The sequence below is a fragment of the Falco cherrug genome, chromosome 11 (genome assembly GCF_023634085.1).
Source record: "Falco cherrug isolate bFalChe1 chromosome 11, bFalChe1.pri, whole genome shotgun sequence".
Classification (NCBI taxonomy): domain Eukaryota; kingdom Metazoa; phylum Chordata; class Aves; order Falconiformes; family Falconidae; genus Falco; species Falco cherrug.
In genome coordinates, this window is record NC_073707.1 from 19,098,413 (window position 1) to 19,122,820 (window position 24,408).

The 24,408-nt window shown below is 36.4% G+C and overlaps 1 protein-coding gene across 19 annotated transcripts in view; it reads right to left on the minus strand.

Annotated features, from left to right (window-relative positions):
• Positions 1 to 24,408, minus strand: part of DLG1 (discs large MAGUK scaffold protein 1) — a 163,247-nt gene that overhangs the window by 23,223 nt on the left and 115,616 nt on the right. For 18 of the 19 annotated variants that reach the window (XM_055723794.1, XM_055723790.1, XM_055723796.1 and 15 more), the window contains 5 exons: positions 22,163 to 22,319; positions 20,905 to 21,007; positions 8,329 to 8,443; positions 1,739 to 1,915; positions 918 to 987 (listed from right to left, as the gene is read on the minus strand). In XM_055723794.1, the coding sequence (XP_055579769.1) occupies positions 918 to 987; positions 1,739 to 1,915; positions 8,329 to 8,443; positions 20,905 to 21,007; positions 22,163 to 22,319 (622 nt within the window). Of the gene's footprint in view, positions 1 to 917; positions 988 to 1,738; positions 1,916 to 8,328; positions 8,444 to 9,140; positions 9,294 to 20,904; positions 21,008 to 22,162; positions 22,320 to 24,408 lie in introns of those variants that run through there. The other variant, XM_027811769.2, reaches the window with a different exon arrangement.

Sequence of the window (24,408 nt, forward strand, 5' to 3'; positions counted from 1 at the left end):
TCTGAAATTGTTTCTCAAATTTCAAAATGACCAAAACGTTGCAAAAAAGCCTCACCCTCAAAATATAAAAAGATTTGGCTGCTGTACCATTATGAAATTGCTATAATTTCAGCTACAAACATTCCTATTGCTACTTAGGTAGTTACACTGCTTTCTCACCACAGATTCAGGTCATGTGTACTGGGACAGGGATTGCATATCATGCAGTGAACTACACTAAGGGACTAAAATTAAAACCAGGATTTCTTTTAGATTGAGTTTTCATCTGCATGGGCTATTTTATAATATTTGAGCACAACCACATCAGCTGCAGTCAGAAAATAACAGCTGTGAGATGGAGACTGATTTGGTCAGCAATGGCACCAGCCTCAAGTTCTTGTTCGCCTGTGCCTTCACATGAAATTCTTTAGTTGTAAGAAAGAACTCACTTTAAGCTGCCTGCATAACTGTGTACATTGTAAAACCTCATCACAGGGAGCCTGTTGAGCTTTACTTCCTTGTTTCATAGATGCATTAAAAAAACCTTGAAGAAAGAAACATTTTCCTTTTTCTGAAAACTGGTAGTAAGCCCCTTCCCCAGAAAAGGGAGTCCAGGAATACAATCCATATTAAAGGACTAAACTGCTTTATAAATCCCTTGCAGAGTTGTTAGAAATGGCACTATTCAATACTTGATTAGTATCTACAACTACTATTATTTTACAGTATTACTGATAACATGTATTTCTAAGTTAATTCTTTAAACAATTTGCCATGTTTTGGCAAATAAAGTTTGCTTTAGTGCTCAGAAGGATTTTATTTCTATTTGACAGAATTTAATCTTTTCACTAAAATCTGAAATGCAGTCTGCATATATAAACCACTGAAAAACGTTACCATTCATGATGCCAGGTATAATTAGCACTTCATTAACTCACCCCTTTATCTCCTCTTGTTTTGGAATTGAATTTCACTGTCTTTAAACGGGCTCGTTCTTTTTTCTCAACTCTACCACAAAAACATAGACAAAAATGGTAAATCAGCAAAATTCCAGAACTTCAAGTTACTACTTGTTACAACATAAGCATATAGGTGTACCTTTTGTAGCACAGATTTTTACTGCTGGTGACACCTCCAGAAAATGGAAGCCTGTTAATGGCAAACTATATTGGAAAAGTAGGGTATTATTTCTCATGTGATGAGCTGTGAGGGTACCGAGTATTTGGTGATCCACAGGGCACAAAGAGAAAACACAACAGAGTAAGCAAACAGCCTTGATTAGTCAACAGCGATATTAAAATGCAGAGCACCTAATCTCTTACTTGGATCTCTAGTGTGCCAACCACCACCTCGTCTCCATTTACTCTGGCCACCAAAAAAAGATTTGCCAGTTTTCCACATTCTGGGTAGAAAGAATTCATAATAGGGTCATAATTCAAATAAAATTCAATTTGCACCTTTTCATATATATGGTGTAATGTTATTAAACTCATAATTTGCTTACAGTGAGAACAGAGGAATAGACTTGGACCACCTTTATCAACTTCATCACACGACTCCTAAGGCTAAACAGGATTTTAACAAACTTCTCATTGAGTTTGTCAAAAGCCCACTACCGGTAACTTTTTTTTAAAAAAGCCAAACAAGTGACTGATGTGGTACAGAATTAACAACAAAGAGCAAAGCATATGCAATGTATGTTTTAATCATATCAGACATTTAATAGCAAACATCTCAAAGTCAATAAAATATGACATACCTGCGTTTGCTTGGGATAACTCCAATTTCATCACTTTCTCCATCTGGCGTTACCTGCCGTGCTTGCCACCATTCATCATCAGAAGCATTAATGACATGGAGAATATCGCCAAACTTGAAGTTCAACCCTTGACTTGGAAGGCCGCTATCTTTAGTCTTGTCATAATCAAAAAGAGCTCTACATTGAAAAGAAAAAATTACACATTAAAAACGCAAGCAAACAACAGGGGGGTATAACAGCACAAAATATGAAGCAAGCTGCCCATGTTGGTCATAAATGATTGTAAATGATTGCATCGTTCTGACAGTTGCTTTAAAGAAGAACGCTGAACACACTCATATATACACAGAGAGAACATGTAGTATAGTATCAACACACACACACGCTTATAAGTTTTAACGAATTAGAAGAAACTTGTCATCCAGAGCAAAACTCTAGTGCTTTATAGAAGACCCACAGAAGATACCTCCTGCTTTTCAGTAAGTACTCTGCAAGTAACATGGCAACCTAGAACAAAAAAGGCAAGCGACTACTTGAAGCATACAGCACTGTCGAAAGTTCCGTAATGTACGTTGTTCTATATCAAGTTATAAATTGGTGTTATTTTACTAACTAAAACTCACTGTCTGTCTTTAAAATAAAAGTCAATATCGTGCTTACAGGGTTGCAGGGAAAAAAACACTCTGAAATATGATCTGAACACAACTTTGCTACTGTAGTACCTGAAGGCAAAAAACTTTACGAGCATTCTTTTGGAAAATTCCCAACCATTTCAAGTGAATCTCATCCTTTTTTCTAAGGTAAGCCTGTTTTCAAATAATAGACACCAGCAATACCTGAGCACCAACTGCACGGCTACAGTTTTATTAACATTCCCTTTGCCAGCAAGGTTGGTTCATGCAAGTTCACTATTATCCATACCCACATTCACGTCTGCTTTGTACTGACTTTTTTCCCCACCCCTGCTTATGAAGGCATAATTGTCTGGAAAGGCACATGGTGCACCACACTGCAGAACTGATCTGGGTTAAAATTAATTTCTTTTCTCCCTGTTGGATCATTTTATATCTGGATCAGTTCCCTGAGGCACTGGAGAGACCTGCAGTATGTCTCTCCCAGCACAACTGGGGGTTTAGTGAGGATGTGGAAATGAATAGTGACAGAAGCCCCTTAGCAAACTGTAAGAGATACTCCTAAGATTATGCCTTATAAAGGCTCTTATTTTACAATTGAAAAAGGTGTATGAACCTCACCTGTGTAAAGCGAGACTGCCTGCACGACACAGGCCAAAAAAACCTCAACTTCATTTCATCTGCAAGCTCATATGTTTGTCAGTGATGCACTTCCTAAATGATACCCTGTCTCGAATTAGATACTTGATACCAAGTCCATCACAAAGTAGCACCAATAGATTATAACGTGATGATTTTAAACAGTGTCCTTTTTCTCCTCCAAATCCAGTTCTTCATCCCAAACACAAATCTTATATACTTTTTTCTGCTAGATTTTTAATGCTTCGGAATTTTTTTAACCCATGTAAGTATGTACAAGTCATAACTCTTTGCTCCAAAATGTATTTTAGTTTTGTGAATTTTGCTTCTCTAAAGCACCGACTGTATTTCTTTGGGTTTGAACTGTATTTGTTCAAAACGAATAACAAATTGCTTATAGGGGAAAAATTAATTTTTTTCTGTCAGATCCATTAATCTTTAGCAAAATCAGAGTTGTTTGAGACACCATGCCTTTCTTGGACCACGAAAAGTATCAAAAACTTTTCATAAAAGGGCTAAAAATTTCACTAAATATTTTCTAAAATGTCTAGAACAAGACAAATTTTAAAACAGCTTCAATATTTACTCTCATGATATACAAAGCTCTACATTTAAATATACAATACTTTTCAATTGTTAAATCTATAATAAAATTTAGGCTTTCAACTTTTAAAGAGCTTGAAGGTTGAAATACCACTTTCCTTCAGCAGTAAAACCTTAACTGTAAGATCTTTCATTTGAATTCCACAACACCCTTGAGATACTCTGATTCTTTTCAAAAAATTGGAATCCTTTTTTTTTTTTTCTTTTCTTTGAAATAGCCTAAATACTGCAGGAAAGTAAATTACACACTTCACAGTTATTCCTCCAGATTTATTCTGCATGTGTTTGCTCACGAAGTACTCTGGACAAATACCATTCCGTATCTCAAAATAAACTGCATATAATTGATTATAAACTTTTAATGCAGATTCAAGTTGTATACATTTTCACTGAATTAATTAAATGCATAACAAAATTTATTTCTTGTGAATTCTTGTTAGCATTCAAGCAATGATTTCTACCAGCACTACTTTTAACTTCTAAGATTTAGTTTCTATTCAAACTTCTATGAGCAATGAGCTGGCCCTAAACAGCATTAACATGTTGACTGCACGAGAAAAAGCAACAGATAAGTAAAATTGAAGCACAAAAGGATAAAAATATGTTTTATCAACATGTGTTCTTAAACTAGATAAATGGTTACACAGAGTAGGTTTTGCACAATTAAAAGAAGTTTCAAATACTTTTCTTCTGGTGAGGTCACTTCAAGAAGAATAATTTTATTGACCAAGACAGTTTTGTAATAAAATGAATCAGGATGTCACATAGCAGTAACAAAATTATGCAGCTAAAATGTATAGGAACATCAGGAACTAGTAACAATCAAATGAATGAGCCAAAAGGGGAACAGAATTAACAAAAATCTCTTCCGATTCCAAGTGATTAACATGGTTTCTCCTGTATGCCTGGCAAGTCATCAAACGAGAAATCATTTCACAGCCAAGATGACATATCTACAGACTGGTACATAAAAAATATCTCTGTTATTAACTTCCTGTATGGAGACTTTTGTAAGAGATTAACAATTCCATGTATACATTTATTTAGTGTAAAGTTATAAACACAAAAATAAGTCTAGTATTCCTGATTTAATTACTGCTTTAAAGCAGTCCCATGATATTTTTTACTCTTAAGTTATATTTACATGAGAGGTCCTAAAAATTATTTCATAGAGAAAGCACCAAATCTTCCCTTTTATTTCACCCTGTATTACTGAGCAACTAAACAGCACTAAAAAAGGTAACTTGGCTCCTTAGTTTACAAGTCCACAGAAACTGAAGTTGCATGTTTCATGATAGTTTATGCTTCAAAGCCAAAAATTTAATGGTTGTGTTAACAGTGCCAAATTTTCAGAACGTCTTTTTACCTGGCCATGCTCATTACTTTCAATATCAACAGGCTATTGATCAAGTTTTACTAAAGCATTTCTTCTTTTAGGGTTTTCTTGCTGAACAAAGCTACTAGGAATTCCTGCATCAAAAGCATCTCCAGCTCTTTATTTCATGAAACATGAAGTAATCTTACCACTTCAGAATGAATGAAGGTCAGCTTTTAAAGGAGGCTTTCTCTTTCTCTCTGCGTTTTTGCAAAAACTATTTGAAACTACATTTTTAAACTATCAGAATAACACAGGGATGCCAGATTAAAAACTCCTCCCACAGGCAAGTACAGTTTTCAGGTCTGGTGCTAATGCTAGATCTTACTTTCCAATGGATTTAGTTAAAATTTCCTAAGGATTTCAAAACTGAGAAGTTTCTTCTAAGCGATGTAACTATTTTCTGTTCCAATTCCAGCAGAAAAAAAAACAACACTGTTTGAATTTGAAATGTATCATGCTGTTCAGAAAAATACAGATGTAAAAGTAATTTTCATTTTTGAATTCTACACACATTGCACAGGCTGAGATTTGGCATACAAGATAAGATAATACATGGAACAAATTTAAACCCTGTCAACATATTATCATAAAAACTTGATACCATGGAAGGTATCTCACCCTTTCAGATGTGAAATCTGCAGATGAAGGAAGAGAGTGTATAGATACAGTTCAGATGCAAAACCAGAAACATTGTATGAAAAAAAAAAAAAAAAAATCACCTTTCTCCTCTTAGAATAAAGATCGAAAGAAATATAAAGCAAAAGTAAGAGAAGGCTATTAAATCAGTAAATCTTAATTAGTCGGGGGGAGAGATAGAGAATTAGATATGCAAATGAATAGTTAGCTGCTGCTGAATTGCTATATTCATATAGCCCTCCAAGGACTGTCGGTTATATTGTTATTCATCATATACTGATATACATACAATTAAGAAAAATCTGCCATTTTACTTCAAATTCTGTTTTCAGGCAAACACAACTGTCTTTTCTTAGTATTACATACACCCCCAAAATGCTGTTCACAGGCAGATTATTAATAAAGACATCAAGTTTCAGTTATGGGGAAACAATGACATATCAGATTTTATCTGCTATTTTGTTACCACGATTTTGAGAAATCACCAGAGATCATTATATTTAGAGTATTTTTATTTGATAGGCTTCCCACAATTGTGGTTGAATACCCATAAACATTTTACTGTTGGATTTACCGTCCAATTCAGCATTGTATCATATAACTGGAATCCTTTAAGGCGTATCCAAAACCAAGGATTACAGAAAAGATAGCTTCAGTTATTAAAATTTGCTTTGAATTGGTACAAGTATAGAATGCTCACGCCAGAGTAACTAATAATAAGGCATAAGCTGGATAACTAACATGTTCTGTCAGTATCTAGCAATATGTAAAAAGATTCATAAAACTTACTTCAGTGAGGTCAAAATTACATCAAAAACCAGACAGAACAGATGTGAACCCATCCTGTGTATACCAAGTTGCCTACCAGGCTTTGGCATCTTTTGGTGTGATGACAAGAGCAGATCTCAAAAGCCCTAGCAGAACCCTCTGTTAAGAGATGTGGGTGGAAAAGTACTTTGCCTGAGCAATTTTTGCATTTTAGCTTTTTTTTCCTGACCTATAACAAAACTGAATATCAAGTCTCAAAAACCTTTCTTGGAAAGGGAACCACCAGTCTCCACAAGGCTTCTCCCAACAGCCTGGAGAAGGCTGCACTTTCTGCAGCAACTGGCAAAGTGAAAAGCTCAACAACTCCCATCGGGGGAGTAAAAGCTACATAAACACAAAATGTTTGTCAGTGGCTTAAAATATCAGACCAATGTGTGAACATGAGCGTGAGTGTTTGAGAACCTAATCAGGCTACAGCTAACCAAGCAAACAAAAGCATTTAGAATTGTTTAAGCTTAGTTATATTGATGAGAGCTAAAGCAAAAAATCTTGGGATTATGGAAAGGCAGAAGATCTCACCACAATATCCCTACCTGTGGAAACTCTTTAGACATGAATAGCTGTGATATTAAGCACCTATCCTTAGAGATTTACATTTTGACCCCCAAAAATATTTAAGGCAGGCAAAGTACAAAAAAGGAACAAGGTCAGCTCTGCAAAAATAGAATCCAGATAAATCTACTAAAATAACAGGTCAAAACATAAGGGCTACATGTTACGGTCAATCTAAACAGAAGCTCTGTGTAAGTAAATTGCTACGTTTGTTTCAGAAATAGCTTGCAAAGGACTGAGACTTTTCTAAGCACAGATGCAATTACTCAGGTAAGCATGTAAGATGTGCACACTACCTTGTGCAAGACTTGCTTCCTTTCCCATAGCTCAACAGATAAAGCAACATGAACAAAACAGTCTCTGCTTGGATTTGAAAAGTCAGTAGTACCTGAGCCTAGCATTTTAACAGGTAAGCCAGTGAGGTCCTACAACAGTTTAGAACAAGTTTAACCCCAGCACCAGCACTACTGGAGTCTTACCTGCTGTACTAAAATGACTGCAGACCCTTACTCAATCCAAAGATGAGCTGGTTTGAGGAACTCAAAAATAAATTCATTTTTTAAAATGCAGTCCTTTTACCCACATTGCATACTTGAAATATTGTGCTTCATCAGTATACGATATCTGATGTAGGAGTTAGCAGGCACATTAATGAGCTGCACCTTGCCACAACTTCCCAGTGAAACCACCTATTTTCTTAAATTCTTCATGCTCTTTTTTATTTCCCACTTCCACTTAGCCTCCTTTATATTTAATTCTATATGAATAAATGAATGAACAATATTCAGTCCATTTTCTTTGATGTATTTTCTCTCTTAGTTAGCATGAAAAATATTCTATGACAAAATGCTATTGGATATAGAAGTAAGAGTTCTTAATACAAGCTGAGAATACAACTAATATAAGCTGAAAGAAGATGGAAATCCGTCAAAGCTTAAGTTAAGGGAGACTATAAATTTGAACTGAAGAACCGAACACAAGAGAATATGAAGACTACTGTCATAAAAACACAAACTGAATTATTATCACATACACTGAGAAAAAGAATACATACATTTTTGCTGAAGGATTATCATCTCTGAGAGGCAGGACAAAAAGCAAAAGCACCATGCTTCACAGTTCATACAAGGTTCTCAGGGCTTCTTTTCAGCTATATTACACTAATCAATCTAAATTAAGCTTTATTTTTAATACATTTTGCATATAAACATCAATTTGATAAGTTCCATAATGATTAATTGTGCAAGAATACACACACAGAAATATGAAGTCTACAGAAAAGCAGAAAAACATACTAGCAATCCTGGGAAAAAGATTATTACCTGACATATAGGGATCTCTTCTGGCTGGTTCGCAAAGATCCTGATCCTGAACTAATGCTACTGTTCATCATCTGTTCCCGTAAATCATGTATTTTAGCTTCAAAACGACTGTATTCTGTAAAAAAAGAGAACCTCTGCAATTAGTTTCCCCTGAACTTCAGCAATTAACTGAAATAAAATTTGAAATAGTTGTGATTAGACAAAGCAAATAAATAAGCAAACTATACTTTGAAAATTCATGGTTTTAATCTATAGTTCACAGTAACTATTTTTTCTAATTAAGACAAACATTTCTACTAATAATTATCATTATTATAGTTATAAAAAGACTGACACAGATAAATTCTAACCCATGACAAAAAGAAAACTTCAGAACATACATATGAAATATGTAAGTTTATAATCAAGAACTATAAATTTTACATTTTAAACATTAAGAAATGGGAATGAAAAGTATCTGTACTTTAAAGTTACTGGACTTGAATTAGGGTAAAGAATTTAGCACTACAAGGTGGGAAATATGCAAAACATCTTCTGAATAAGATAATGTCCCCATGGGAGCTCAGGAAAGGAAAAGAAAAACAAAAATCCAGAATTCTGGCATGAATCTTAATCCACTTATAAATGGCATTAGAGATACAAATGCCCTCTATAGATATGTACAATGTTAGTCCTGGAAAAACAGACTGTTCTTAAGCAGCACTGTGTACTAATAAAACTAAGCTAAATGCATTTGATTTTAGCTACAAAGGCAGGCAGTAAAATATTAATAGCTTCTTCAGGACAAACACTTACTGAAATAAGATACTTACATGCTGCCAGCATAAAATATGACCTCAAAACAAGTAAGTTTTTCCTTCAGTTGAACAGTTTGGACTTCAGGATCAACAGATCCACTTGTAAAACCTTCCTAGTTCAAGGAAATGTTCTGCGGCCACCACCTTCGCCAGGACACCACGTGATGCCAGATTATAACAAGTCAACACTAGGAGAGCCAGGGTGTGTGCAGCAAGCAGCTGCTGAACTGGGTAATGTGTTGCTCTTCCTAACTGCACCCTTATCCCTGCAGGCATCAAATGTACGCAGGAAATGCAAGATTGATAGAGAGGGCTCTAAAATGCAAAAAGCTTGAGGAAAACTAAGGCTCCTTCAACAGTCACCTAAGTACTATGAATGATTTATCATATTACATTCTCTAGCACTTTCTCCCCATGAGACAGCAAGCATCAAAGCTTACAGACTAACTGGAGAAGAAGAAAAAATATTAAGTTACAGAAGTATATTCTGTGAGCCAGTTTCTGGTATATCAAATCTGATACTACTAATCTGATGCTCTAGCAATAGCAACTATAATTAACCCTATCCAGATTATTACAACATGACCAGTCTCTTAAATAACCCTGACTTTTGTCCTTTAAAACCAAATGCTAGTAGTTTGTAGTTTTTAAAAAACAGCATTGAGTGCCTTCTTACAAATAAAGATTAAATAATTTACCAGCACTAAATCAGACTGATGAGCTGATTTGACAACAGAAACATTATTTCCACCCCTACCGATGCTATCACTAACAGCAAAAGAATTTAAGATGACAGGAAGGTAACTTAAGAGGAATGTGAGAAAATTACACTTTTTAGAAAGTACTATACCTTATGGGAAGGGCCCAGATGCAGAAAAAGAACAGTCTGCTGCTGCTGTGCCACTGCTGCACTGCATGGCCTTTGGTAATTCACCTCATTTTATTCATTTATACCTGAAAAATTATCTTTAAGCCTCTCACCTGTTTCTTGGGTGTTTGGAAGATTAAAGCTCTAAACTCCAAACATACTACACAAATGGTAGCTGAGATTTCTGACATAAGAGTATTGGGGTTTTTAATGCTCCCTGTGTGAAAGCAAAGTAAGCATGGAAAAGACCAGGTAACTGAAACATTTTCTTGTGCTACAGCCTGCTCAATACTGAAAATATCTGCAGCTCTTTGCAAGAGCTACTGGAAAAAACTACAAATTTCTGTTAAGAAAGCCTCATGTGTTATCTGTTCGAAGAACCAGATTTCCTTCTACGTATCATGTAGTATGTAAGAGAGTTAACAGGGGAGGCTATTCCTTACTATTGCTTAACTCTACTTTATCTTGTGTATTATCTTCAGGTTGCTGGTCTTGCAGTGTCCTGGAGTAATTTAGTTTTTCTCATTGAAACTCCTATAAAGTAAGTGCTGACTGAGTGACAAGGACATCTGCAGGAGTAAGAGAGAGAGTAATTCCTACACAGAAGCTCCTGCTATACCAATAAAGCAAAAAAGGAAACTAATGGGCTAGGACTGAGAAGGCTCTATGCTCAAAAAGAAGGGTGCCAAGAAATGTCATATTTAGGGAAAGCTTAAACACTCTGTGCAGATGGAATCAGATGGAAGCTCCTGATGTAGAGCAAGCTAAAAATTTGAGTTATATTCCTCTTACAGAAGGTTTTGGGAGGAACAGGATGCATAGAAATGTCAAAATCATCGGGCTTAGAGCTGAAAAGTAGACAGGATTTTGGTTTCTAAAAAAGAAAGCTTAGTATTAAGAGTTCAGTGGTACTGAAACTAAGGCTGGAGACGGAAAGCAAGACAACAGCAGGACTCTAGACAGCATCAGAAAAGCAGTACCAGTTTGGTACCCAAAGGATCAGCACGCATCCCCTTACTGACTAAGTAGGCTTGGTTCAACTTTGGCATCATAAAGCAAAATATGAGCTCTGCTAACTTGTCTAGGAGAGGTCGTATATTTCTATCTGTGTGATTAAGAAGAGCTGGACATCAACTGTCTTTAACGCTTTCAATCTCTTATTAAACTGAACACCACCAAATGTCACCTGATAGTTCAGGAAATGTAGAAAAGTAGCTGCAGGATAGCAGTCCAAAAACTGCCCACAGCTGCTCCACCTTACATGCTCTATGAAAGGGGAACATCAATAGCCAACAGCTGGTAGCAAGACCAGCGACTCAAATTTGAGGTGCATGCGTATCACATGTGATCCATACAAAATGCAATTCCATTTTATTACAGAAACAAGAAAACTACCTACACACCCCTATGTTTTTAATCAATCCCTGCAATAATACCTTACTACTTTTTAAATGCAATTAAAAAAGCAGCAAACTACAGAGAAGTAGCATCATATTTACACTAACAAAAGACTTCATATAATGAATGTACCAGAGAGAGATGATTTTGTACAAAACCTCTTAGCTAAAATAACATGAAAGCAGAAGTACTAGATAAAACCAAAAGCAGGAACTTGCGTCTCACTGATTAGAAAGCACGTAGTTAGGGATGAGACCTATGCAAGCACAGAGGGATACCTTCCCTTCAAGTACTCTCCTATGCTCCAGTATTTTCAATGCTTAAAGAATACCATTGTATGTTTAAACTACAGATTTCATGCAGCTTATCACTAGATTCTCCAAAATGTTAGCGAACAATTTCCCTTACAATTCCATTCTTTCTTATGGGTTATGCATAATATTACACATATAGCGTATGACAAAATTGATCACATTTTTCCACTAAATCATAATGAACAGCACAATAAACTTCCACGTAAATGTGACAAAGCCATACAATGCAACACTGCCGCCACTTCAACATTCCAGAAATTTGGAGCTGAAACAGGCACAGTGAACAAGATAAAATAGGAAACGCTGCTTTCTTGGTTAAGAGGAAATTAAGAGCTCTGCTGAGAAGGAATATGATTGATCTCTGATCTTACATGATCAGGGTAAGCAGACAGAAAGGACATATGCTATTGAATGAAAAAGCAAAACTGACTAACTCAAACAGAGTAGTTTGTTCGTAGGAACTCCACCTACAGATATGCTTAGTTTCTACAGCCATCACAACACACATTCTGAAACAGCATTTTATTAAGAACTATGGTGGCACAAGAAACACCCTCCAATGAAATTTAAAAAAAAAAAAAAAAAAAGACCACACAAAAAAACCAACCACACACAATCCAAACCTCCAATCCTTTCAGGTAAGAATTTCACCAGGATCCGAAACCTGATGTTTATGCAACAGCAGTGAATGACACTTAGGATATCTTCTAATGCTCTGAATTTTAGGAAAGCTGCTGATGCTATACATCAAATAAAGGGTAATAGGCTGTGGGACTAACATGAAATGCAATAAAATAAGAACATAAGAATAACAGTATCTCTTCTTGGCTAGAATTTTCTCAAAGTTTGCAATAAGTTTAGGGGCAAGGAGGAGCAGTGCCTGCTATCGTAACATAGAGCTTGAGGAAGTGCAAGCATCTGCTGCTTCAATCCATGGCATTTATCCAACAGTATCCCACCTTCACCAAAGAAAAAGGAACCTAAAGCCTACTCAGGTTTACATAATCAGTTGTTAAGAACATTGGATAGATACATCTGGGCTCAATTTTAAAGTTTAAAATTATACTGGATAAGCAGATGGTGCAAAACTAGACTAAATCTGCTCTATTTCATGTCTGCATGTATTGCACAGCAACAAACAAAAAACGGGGGGGAGCAGGGAGATTAGGAAATCCTGGAAGATTCTTCTGCTCCCAAGCTCCTAAAGTGATATTACCTAGAAAACTGTAATAATGGAATCATAGAAAGGTTCAGGTTGGAAAGGACCTTAAAGATCATCTGGTTCCAACCTCCCTGCCATGGGCAGGGACACCTGTCACTACACCAGGCTGATCAAAGCCCCATCCAGCCTGGCCTTGAACACTGCCAGGGATAGGGCACCCACAACTTCCATTGGCAACTTGTTCCAGTGCCTCATCACCCTCACAGTAAAGAATTTCATCCTAAAATCGAATCTAAATCTATCCTCTTTCAGCTTAAAGCCATTACCATTTGTCCTATCACTACACGCCCTTGTACAAAGTCCTTCTCCAGCTTTCCTGTAGGCTCCCTTTAGGTACTAGAAGGCTGCTATGATGTTTCCTGGAGCCTTCTCCAGGCTGAATCACCTCAACTCTCTCATCCTGTTTTCATAGAAGAGGTGCTCCAGTAATGTTTCCCATATCAACATTTACTTTAACAGAAATCAAAACTTTAGAGAAAGGGTCTGACCAGTGAAATTCTCCTGGACTGCATATCTGGTGCAGAACAAGAGGATAGTGAGACACACAGATATATAGTGAAGAGTCTACACAGGCAGAGGAAGAGAAAAAGAGGCCACAAGGAAAATTAATCTGGTCTGGAACACAGGTTCCAGATGTAAATGGGGCAAAAGAATGGAAGACAAGGGATGGAAAATTCATCAAACAGCACAAAAGGAAAAGCAACTCGAAGAAGCATGGATGTGTGTTCAGGGAACAGATGGCAGCACAGCACTGAAAGGCAGAGATTCTTACATATACTGAACACACAAAGAGCTGAAAAAGTTCACTGTAATTAAAAACAGTATGCCCCTTGCTTGCCTCTTCCCATCTGTCTAGAAAAAGCCCTCCTTTTGCAGGGCCCATTGGATCTGTCACAGCTGGACTCTTGTGCTGACAATTTTATATAAATACTGTTTCGTAATCTTTTCTCCACTCTCAGAATACTCATTTTTCCTCTTCATGATGCCTCCAAACAGAGAAACAAAGCCTGGTAGGATGACCACCATCACATTGATCTTGTATTGACCTTCCATTTGTTTTCAATTCTAAGCTTGTGAGGCAGGACTGCTACAGCATGTAGATAACTGAAGCCATATGTATGAGTTCTAGTCAGGTACTACTACCATCCCTTGATTATCTAAATTGGTATTTTATAAATTCATAGGTACTATTCATGTTCTGCACATCTTTTCTTGTTACAGACTGCAACATAAATTTCAGTTGGTGGATTATAGTAGCATGTTAACACAACCACTCAAAAAACACTAGCAAAGAGATTACCTATAAAATGGATGGACCACAACAAAAACATAAATCATTTTTTAAGAGCTATTACTTTGCTTCAATGCTTGTCATTTTATATCCAGATGACCTGAGAGAGACTTGATGCATTCCACATGCTATTGGTGGCGTTCATGCACTCTAATGTGTAATGAGCTTGTACCTCATTAATCACTTGAAAGACTAGGCCATGGAATTTCAAAACAGATTAGGAAAATTGCATTTGTATTTAGTTAAGAACATCTCCCTCAGAGCCTGCAAAACTTAGAAAGAGACTAGGTCCAGTCAATGCTGAAGTGAATTCACCAAAAATGTGGAAGGTTTACCATGCACACACAACTTGTAAAAGGCTGAACTGCTCTTAAAGACAGACAAACAATTTTATTTATTAAAGAGCAGGAGTAAGGTTTTAAAGGATTAAAACATGTGTAAGCCGCCTTATAGTATCTATCAGGACTATATATAGCAGAACCCTCCTTCTAATCTTAATGGGTCTGATTTTCAAGGTACTTTAATTGGCTAATCTGGTTTACTTGCAAATTAGTAGAACCAGGTACAAAACAAGCAGGAATAAAAGTCTGGAAGACTAGAGACCACATACCCCAAAACAGGATAAACTTCCCTTTTTTGAATTATTTTGTCAAATATTTTTATTTTATGAAATTGGGATGTACTGATCTTTTAAACAATGTTTGGTTAAAACAATCAATGTTCTCAGCTAGAAAACAAGGGAAGCTCATCCTTTTGATACAAAATAAATACTGAAAACTAAGTTTTGCAAAGGATTATTGGCTTTGTGTTACCCCAGCTGGACTTTAACAAATAGAAGATTTAAAATACATTTGAAGACAAATGCTCAGAAAATAATCTTAGTTTATATACATGAGAGTGCTACCATTTCCCAGAGCTTAGTTATTCTATTTTGAATTCCACTAGAAAACAGCGTATACACGAAGCGTCACAAACAGAAAAATTGGCCAAATACTGGGCATGGAAAACTTGAGCTCTAAAAAACCTCTCCCCTTCTCTTTTTTTTCTCTGACTCATTAAATGTTTTAAAGACAAGAGAGATTAAAAAATACAAGTTGTCATACTTGGATCTTATTTTCAGTAGACGAATACATTCCTTCAAAACAAAAAAAACCACCCACAAAAATCCACCTAAACATCTGGCTAACAAATTATGAGAAGTTTTGATTGAACTATAAATCTTGAACACATTTTGCAAGACAGATTCCTTATTTCCTTTAATAAAGCTAAAAGAAAAATGTGTGTTAGCTATCTACAAGAACATTATTAGTCCGAAGCAGGGGTTTTACAAAAAAATACCTTGAAATCTTCTCTTGAGGTTTTGGCTCCACCTTCTCCTAATCTTACACTGATCCACCCAATCACCTAAGAACACAAAGCTAATCTGATCACTTAACCATCTTACTACTCCTTCAGAAAAGAACTGGGTATATAGAGATGGACTTGATCAGCAGAATTACAAAGAGAAGACCAATGTAAATTCTAGATTCTAAATAACAGGCAGCTGGTAACTCATAAAAAAAAGGAATCCTGTATTAGTTAAAATTATAATTGTATTTTTTTGTGTATTAGGTGGATCCTTGGGAAACAAAGCGCTTCTACCCTTTTCTGTCACAACAGGCTTATCTGAATTTTGCCCCTGTTTTGGGGGAAGGCTCAGGTGACCAGTGAATGACTGCTGATGCCAATACACTTTGCCTGCTTCCATGAGCAGGCTTCACAGATAATGCATATGAAGCTGTGGTTAACGTTATACACATGCTTAATTGCACAGTTCTGATCTAGTAGATAACTAGGAAAAAAACTTCTATTACACAAAATTATTTTCTATCCAATTTCAACCCAATATATTTTCATATTTTAAATGTATTTCCTCGGCTATTTTTCTTATTTTTAAACACTTACATGCATTTAAGCTCTAATACAGTTATAGTAGCCTACTGGCACCTCATACCTTTTCAGCATGGCAAAATCTTATCTTCCAGAAATTGTGGATTTTGAGGTAACATTATTATTGTCAGCCTCAAAACACATAAGAAAATTATAAATTTAAAATTTTAATTTGACTGGACATAACAATGGAAATGTCAATGTGAAATGAGGGGAGAGCCCACCAAGGGCTGTACACCTCTGGACAGTCCTACACTTCCCACCTGCTGTTCCTTTCATCACTACATTCCCTTCAAGCACTGAGAGTCTCATGTTCCTCTATCCCTGCTACATAACATGATCATAATTCTGACCATCTCTGAATCCCCGCTCCCAGGAGATACACATATATCAAGACTGCCTAGAGCTTCAACTCATTCTTCCACGCCAGTATCTCAATTTTTCCTTGCCACCTTACATCTGTAAGAAACCTCAAGAAGGGAAATGGCAGTGTAGTACTGAGGTGTCTGCAGAATCAGGGAGCAACAGGAAAATTAAATGGCTCAGAAACCTCTACAAATGAAAACAGCTTATCAGAACGCTTTTGTGTACTACAGCAACATTACTTTCTTTGAAACTGCTGCAGGTCATGGTACTTCATTTCCAGCGGAACTCACAGTAAAGCAAAAGCCCTTTTTATTAATCAGTGATGTCTTGCAAGGAGATAGAAATCTGTAGTACAAGTGGGGGAATAGGAGAAGCTTCCAAATGAAGAGGAAAATGAGAACAATATACCGACTTCCCCACCACACTTCTACAGGGTAATTCCCATTTCCCAAACTTCTGCTCTTCTCCCACCATGGACCCCTCCGCTGCAGCATCCAGCCCCAGCAGGTTCAAAGCCACTGATCTCTGCAACTAGGGAGATCGTGTACACACGTGTGCGTGTATGTACCACAAAAGTATGTAGAAGTACAACCCAATAGGTGACTCAATAGATTACAAAAGTAGCTCCTAGATAAGTTGCAAGATAAAGCATGGAATCTATGAGGAGTAAGTCAATTGGCTACAGTAGTACACTACAGAAGTGGTGCCTGATGTACCAGTCACTTTTATGAACAGGAGAATACCTCTGCAGACCCTATCTGGCTTTTAGCTATCCCAAAGAGCGCTGGTAAGTTGCTGAAAGTTGATTCAGTATAATAAGAAATTTTTTTAGAGTAATCTCTCAAATTTACTGAACACTGCTGGAAAATAAATGAATGCCCAGAAGATATTTTTAAGAATGACACTATATCTGTTTTCACCTGATTCTATAACGAAGGAATATTTTGGAAATTTAAGCGGGGAGGGAAGTCAGCAATTACGTAATTTGAGCCTGGCTATAATATAAGCAGTATCATTCAAACACATTAGCCTACCCCAAGTCCACTAACTAGTGTTTGATAAACCATAGATTTGAAGGGACAGATATTGAAGAGACAGATATGGAAAATCCAACCCTTTCCATGATAGGATATTTCCAAAGATTAATGTTTCCACAGCCTGCTCAGACTTTTCTATGAGAGAACTTCTTGCAAAAATCCTCTTTTCCCAAATCTGAGAAGACAGACAAATGAGGAATTTCTGATACAGCTAATGTGGTAGGATTTAAAATATAAATTAGCATTGCCCACCAAATCTATGAACATACAAACTGTCATATACAATTACAGAGAGTGAAGTGAGCTGGTCCCAAGTGTCTTCCAAATACTCCTATCATACTGAATCTATTTACGCGGTTATAATGAACCCTGATGGATGTCTAAAATCTCCTTGATCTGTCCTAGCTGTCAACATCTTTACAAAATCCTGCTGGATTTATAAATATAAATAAAATACACATGCAATACGAGCAGTTACAACTGATGCTCTTCACCTTCACAAAGACATGAGACATACCAATGATGAACAATGATTTTATGAACTCTTAATTTTAATAATCGTTAGCCTTTTATTTGAATGGCATAAACAAAAAGTGGAGATAAATACATATATATGTATCTATATAAAAAATTCCCAAATTAAATGAAATGAGGGGAAAAGAAGACTATCTGCAGCTACAATTTAGGAAATATGAAGAGAACCAAAGAACATACGCACTTTTATCAAGCACACTCAATCACATGGATGATATTTTCTATTTGGAAAGTCAAATCTCAGACTGCCTTCCTATGATAATAAACAAACAGTGACCTTTAAGGGAATATTTTTTTTACTAATCTCTAACATGTAAACAGTGAGTTTCTGATACAACTTACCTCCCACACCAGATCTGAAAGAAGCTGGAGTTCCATTCAACCCCTTTTTACAAGGAGTAAGAAAAATGCAAGCAGAGATGTCAAACAAAGTCAAGACATTAGTAACTAAAGCTCTCTGAGGTAGGTTGGCCACGTGTCAATTCATCCTTTGCCTCCAAACTACAACGGATCTCAATCTCCTAGTTACACTTTCCCTTCATGGCATACTTCAAAAGGGTAGAGTAAGCCCTAACAAGCTTTCAGCATCTTCACTCCAAATAGATATTTTAAGTGCTATTTCATAAAGTCAGGAAGGCCAAACATCTTAAAAGTGTTCTTTCATTAACTTGTCAGATGTCTGCCTGTAATGTAGGATAATTCAAGTAACATCTCCCACATGCATCCTCTCAAATGGACCCTATAATTCTTTGAGAACTGCATTCTCAGCACAGCTCAACTACAGTCTAGTGCTGAATGCTTCAGTAATCACAAAGGAATGAGTACAGCTCTAGGTTTGAAGTCTACAGGCGACAGTCACTGAGAAATTTCTAAAAGGCAGCATATGTTGCTCTGGGCAAATCTCTGCAATGACACAAAAACCCATCAGTCAGCCAAGCACCTCAATACATGTTTCAAGTAAGTAAGTTATCTACTTGGACAAGTGGTAATGAAGAAAGCTGTTACTTCCAATGCAAAAAGAGCAGGAAACATCCAAAAAGCTTTCTCTTAATCTAAAAGAAAAAGAATTCTGGCTTTCAGAACGTGAAGGGATTCCTTTCTTTTTAAAGCCTGAATCCCAGAAAGAGAAGACTGAAAACCTGCTGCTTTTGTGTGAAGTTTGGATACATTTTTTGGCAAGGACAAGGAGGGGGGGGGGGGGAATAAAAAAAAAGGAAAAAAAATACTTCTTTGTCCTGGATATAATCTACCAGAGAAACATTTGTTCTGCTACTAGGAGCCACATCCCAACGTATCTTCCTGGCAGAAGAAACAGTGACCAAGAATACCCTCTTGAACAAAAAAAAGTGGCCAGATGCCACAAAGGACAACTCATGGGCAAATAAAAGCACAAGTTTTGTTTCTCACTAAGGTGAGGGATCCCTATGCAAGGATCAAAAAGGTGTAACAATTTGACCCAAAGCAGAGAATAGGTCAAATATGTATCAACAGAAATATTTGACAACTCTGACACAAAGCCAAAGCAAATATTCCAGAAACAATGCTGACCTTACTCTTCTTTCTAAAAGGAAGTCTCAGAGTGAGCACTGCTAGAAAACAAATCCCAGAACAGAGCAATCTACACATTCAATGTGAGCAGGATGCACACCCCCTCACCACAATACAGACATTGACAGCATGGGCTGGCTGCAGGGATTTGACCATGAACCAGACACAAACAAATCAGTTTTATTTATTACTGACAAGAGTTCCTGGGTCAGTGGAGATAGAGGATGTTGATGCAGGGGTACAGGGAAGCGAATGTGAAAGCTAATGTTTCAAAGACTTGGGGAAGACAGGATAAAAGAAACATGATAGAAGAGCAGAAATAAAGACTGAAAAGTGTGCTACCATCAGTCACCTAACAATTTGAGATGAAGGAAGCAGTCCTGCTCGATGTCCAGTCCTGAAAAAACACCTACACTTACCCCTTGCCAGTACTGTTAAAGGAAAGATTTAAGCAGACAAGTCACTGCAAGGAAGATTTAGTGATGGGCCATCCAATTTACTAAAATTGGACAAAGCCATTGATCACCACAGTTCACCATAAAACATCAAAAATGCCTTATTATATAGATAAACAATAATACATGGGTTTACAGATTCAAGGTAAGCATATAATTTCAGACTACTGAATTTTTTAAACAAAGGCATTTCAAACATGCTGTAGAAATACAAGAGGACAAATATGTGTGTTGTGATGATATACTATTACTTGGTTTCTGCAGAACACACAAGGATGGTTAATCAGCATCAGCTGCAGTCTAATCTGGACCAAAAGAAATTGCTGGATAAACAGAAATACCAGCTCAGTATGAAACAGAGGAATGAAAACCTGATAGTCTCTTTAGTTCATCTGAATCATCATAACAGAGAACGGATTAGTCTTTTACCCTCCTACCACTAAGAAAAAGAAAACAATCATATTAAAGAGTAAAGACAACTGTGAAATACAAAAGTAATAATGTGGTATTTCTACTAAGTTCTGGATTTACCAGCTTAATTTTCGTGTTATGGCAGAGTTAATATTTACTGAAGAAATCAAAATTCTGAACATGATCACAGCGAAAAACATACCAAGCCATGGCACCAATGCTTACACATATTCCTATCTGGTCACTTGAAATTATGCTAAAAGGTTATGTGTCAACATCTATTGCTTTATTTGTTTCTCCTCTCCTCAAAAGAGGGGTTAGGTGTGGGGTGGGGGGACATTGGATATTGTATTTCTCCGAGTTTCAAATTGTACAAGTGAACTTCAACATGTGAGGCAACCCTTACCTTCTGGACGGTACTGAGCTACAATAGTTACTGCTTGGCCTGCATTCTTGAGGGCTGCTGCTGCCTGTTCATGGGTTGCTGCTTTTAGATCTACTCCATTTACCTACGAGAAATACAACAAAGCTCTTTATCAAAATAAATGTTTGTGTTTATCACCACAGAACATAAAAAAAAAAAAAAAAAATAAGTGGACACAAACTAGTTTCCATGACGTAATATTGGAAATGGGAAAAACGCACAAGCTAGTTAATACAAAGGTTACTGATCCTTACTGAATTTCAAGACAATAAATCCTCTTTCACATACACCCCTCTTAAGAAATACTGTAATCATCATAGTGCATCACTTCATGAACTTGTATTTGCCAGGTCAATTTTATCCTTGTTTGAGACTACCTTCTTTCTTTTTAAGGAGACACAGAGAATGTTACTTTGTGTGATGGTTCACCTCACCTTTCTACAACAAGGCTTCAGGGATCTCCTTAGCCAAAGCATGCTTGCAGACCATTATGTTTAACATCTAGGGACAGACTACACCCTCTGTGGGTCTGGCCTTGTTTTCAATGCAGCACATTTTAAAACAGTGTTAGAAAAAAATGGAAGCAGAGAATGTATGTGTCACATTTTAGACCAAAAGCATTTTTCACAGTTCAAACTAAAGATGCACTTCAGTATCAGGATTTTAGTAACAGCAGAGCCAAAATTTAAACAGGAAAAAAAATCCTCTTCAATAACTATCAAATTACATTGTAATTGTCCAAAGACATTATTTTCCATAAATTAAGGCATTTCACAAAGAAATGCACAAAATCCTTATGACCTTAGTACTAACACAGAAAAAGCCCTTAGAGAGGTATGAGATGGATCTACTTAAGACTGATGTGAAGTTTAGCAGTTACTCCAGGAAGTAACCAATTTCAGACACTACTGCCAAGTGTCTCCTCCTCATCTCATTTCTGACACCTGCATTCTTTCAATTTAGACATACACACGCCCCAGCTACCAGACTAAGTTAATGTCTTCACTGAATATTGTCACTGAGTATCTCCGAGAAAGCGCCATTTTAATCAGGTTACAGATGAGAAACTGAGGCAAACTAAAGTTCCCCAAGATACTTTGGAAGAATATTGGCATCTGTTCCATTGTCTCAAATTTAGCTCAGTTAAAATGATACTCATTGCATTTAAATCATTAACTGGCATTAATATCCAGGGAGGGGAAAACTTTTGCTGCTGTTTAAATAGAAGAAGGAATCCTACAGAAATAATACGATCTCCTTTCCTAAGCTCTCCACTCAGGTCAGCGGGCCCTCCTGCAAGGATGAAAGAGATGAAAATTCCTTCTCCATCTTCTCCTCCAACAATGTTGAAACCAAGCCCTGTAGATCCTCGATGCAGGACGACCTTTCTAGGCTCTCTGAATGAAAGAGAGGAATACAAAATCTTGGTCATTAGATCTAAGTAAAATAAACAACTAGAAAAGCTAAATTTTCCGAGAGAAGTACTGTTGAAAATTTAGGTATTAGAAGTTAGACATTCTTCAAAGCAACAATGATATGTGTTCCAACACACACTCCCCACTCCAACCCTCCCCCTACAAAGCTTAGACTTCCAAATAATAGCTTCTATTATTTGTATGCTTTCAATTCTGCTTCTAGATGCAACACAAAATCGCCCTCCCTGTTGTTAGGTGAACTGACCACTCCATAGCCATATATATACTCTAAATTCCTATTATGCTACAATCCAATTCAGCACTAAATGTCATTATTTAACACTTCCTATATTGTTCAAGAGTCTCAATATAGCTCACAGTCTTATTCTAATAGTAATAGCAAGCAACAAAATACTATTTTCCCTTTCTGAAACTTAAAGAACAAATACTAATGGAAGCACCAGTAATGAAAAAAATACGTCCTCACGGCTTTAACTTCACTCCAATTGCTCAAGCAATAAATAGAGCAAAGAATAATTCAAGCAGTATGCATAACATTTTTAAAAAATAATCAGAATTTATGACACTCCCAAATACATTTGCAATTTATTTGCAGCAACTGCAACTTAAAAAGTTAAATCTGAACCAAGTTGTTACATTCTTTTTATAGGATCCCCTCCTGACTTGAATGAAGAGAGGAAAGAAGAAACACTGATCCAGTTAAAATAAGGCAAATCAACTTCTAACGCAGAAACACTCCTTCCAAAACTCTACTAACCGGCTAATTGACCCAATATGAGAAAATCATAAATTATTTCAGAAACAGACATTTCTAATAAAGCAAAGCAACTGTGCACTGCATTTGAAAAATCACTAGAGAGCACTAAAGAACAATTAATGGACATTCTTAAGTATTTGGAGACATTAATTATTAATTTACAGAACAAACCAAGAAGCTGTATTTTTTCCAAAACAAAAAGTATCATCTGGTCCATTCTTTAGAAATCACACATTATTTGCACCAATTCTTAAATCAACTTAGTGTCAAATTCTTAAATGTCACTCCTTATCAACTAATATATTCATTTTTTTCAGAGTACTGTTTTATTACAAATACATTACATTGTGAACACCTACATATATTGCTCTGGATCACACTAATATATTAACAAAAATGCTGCAGTTAGAGAACATAAATATGCAGTCTCTTACAATACTACTCAAAATTTCTAAACCTCTTTTTGAGATGGAGTGGAAGATGGAAGGTAATATAAAGAGTATCATATCAAGACTTCTCTGAATAGCCTTCGCATTTCAGAAGAAACCTAAAAACTTCCTTTTACAGTAATTTTAAAGGAAAGCTGTAAAACCAGAAGTTCAGCAATGCTATCAGCAGGACAGAATCGCTTTGGCTTGTATGTCTAACTAACCATAAGTTAAAAATAACAAGAAAAACATATCCTACCTTGCAATTCACTAAAATTCATTCTCCAATTTACACCACTTAAATTTCAATCCTGGGTAGACCCTCCCTCAGAAACTGAGTGACATTATCTGTATCAGCTGACGGTGTGACACAATTCAGCAACAACATACTGAAAATGCAGTATAACACCCTTATACTTGCAGAACAGAAGGTAACAAAACTAGAAGTTTCCCTTTATCAGCAATGATGAACAAAGGATTAATGCAATCTACTGAATCTGTGAAGGAATGAAAGCTCTGTTAATGGGAAAGGATAAAAATCTTTCTAGCCTTTCTGGATTCACAAATCCATCAAAACAAACCCTTGTCTGGGTGGGGGTTGGGGGAGAAAAAACATCGTTGGCTTTAAAATAAGACATAATTTTTTTGTCTGCTCATACTACATCCTATAAAAAGCTCAGTCAACTCATGGAGCTCTTAGCAGGGCATTCTGATTGTAATGCTACTCCTGGACTGATATATCATGTGCACGAGTGCATGTGTGTGTATACACACACTACACACACACACAAATAGATCTAGTTTTCTCCTTACAACAATGCTTACAAGTGTTAAGAAAGTAACGTTTATTTCTTGAAATAAACCA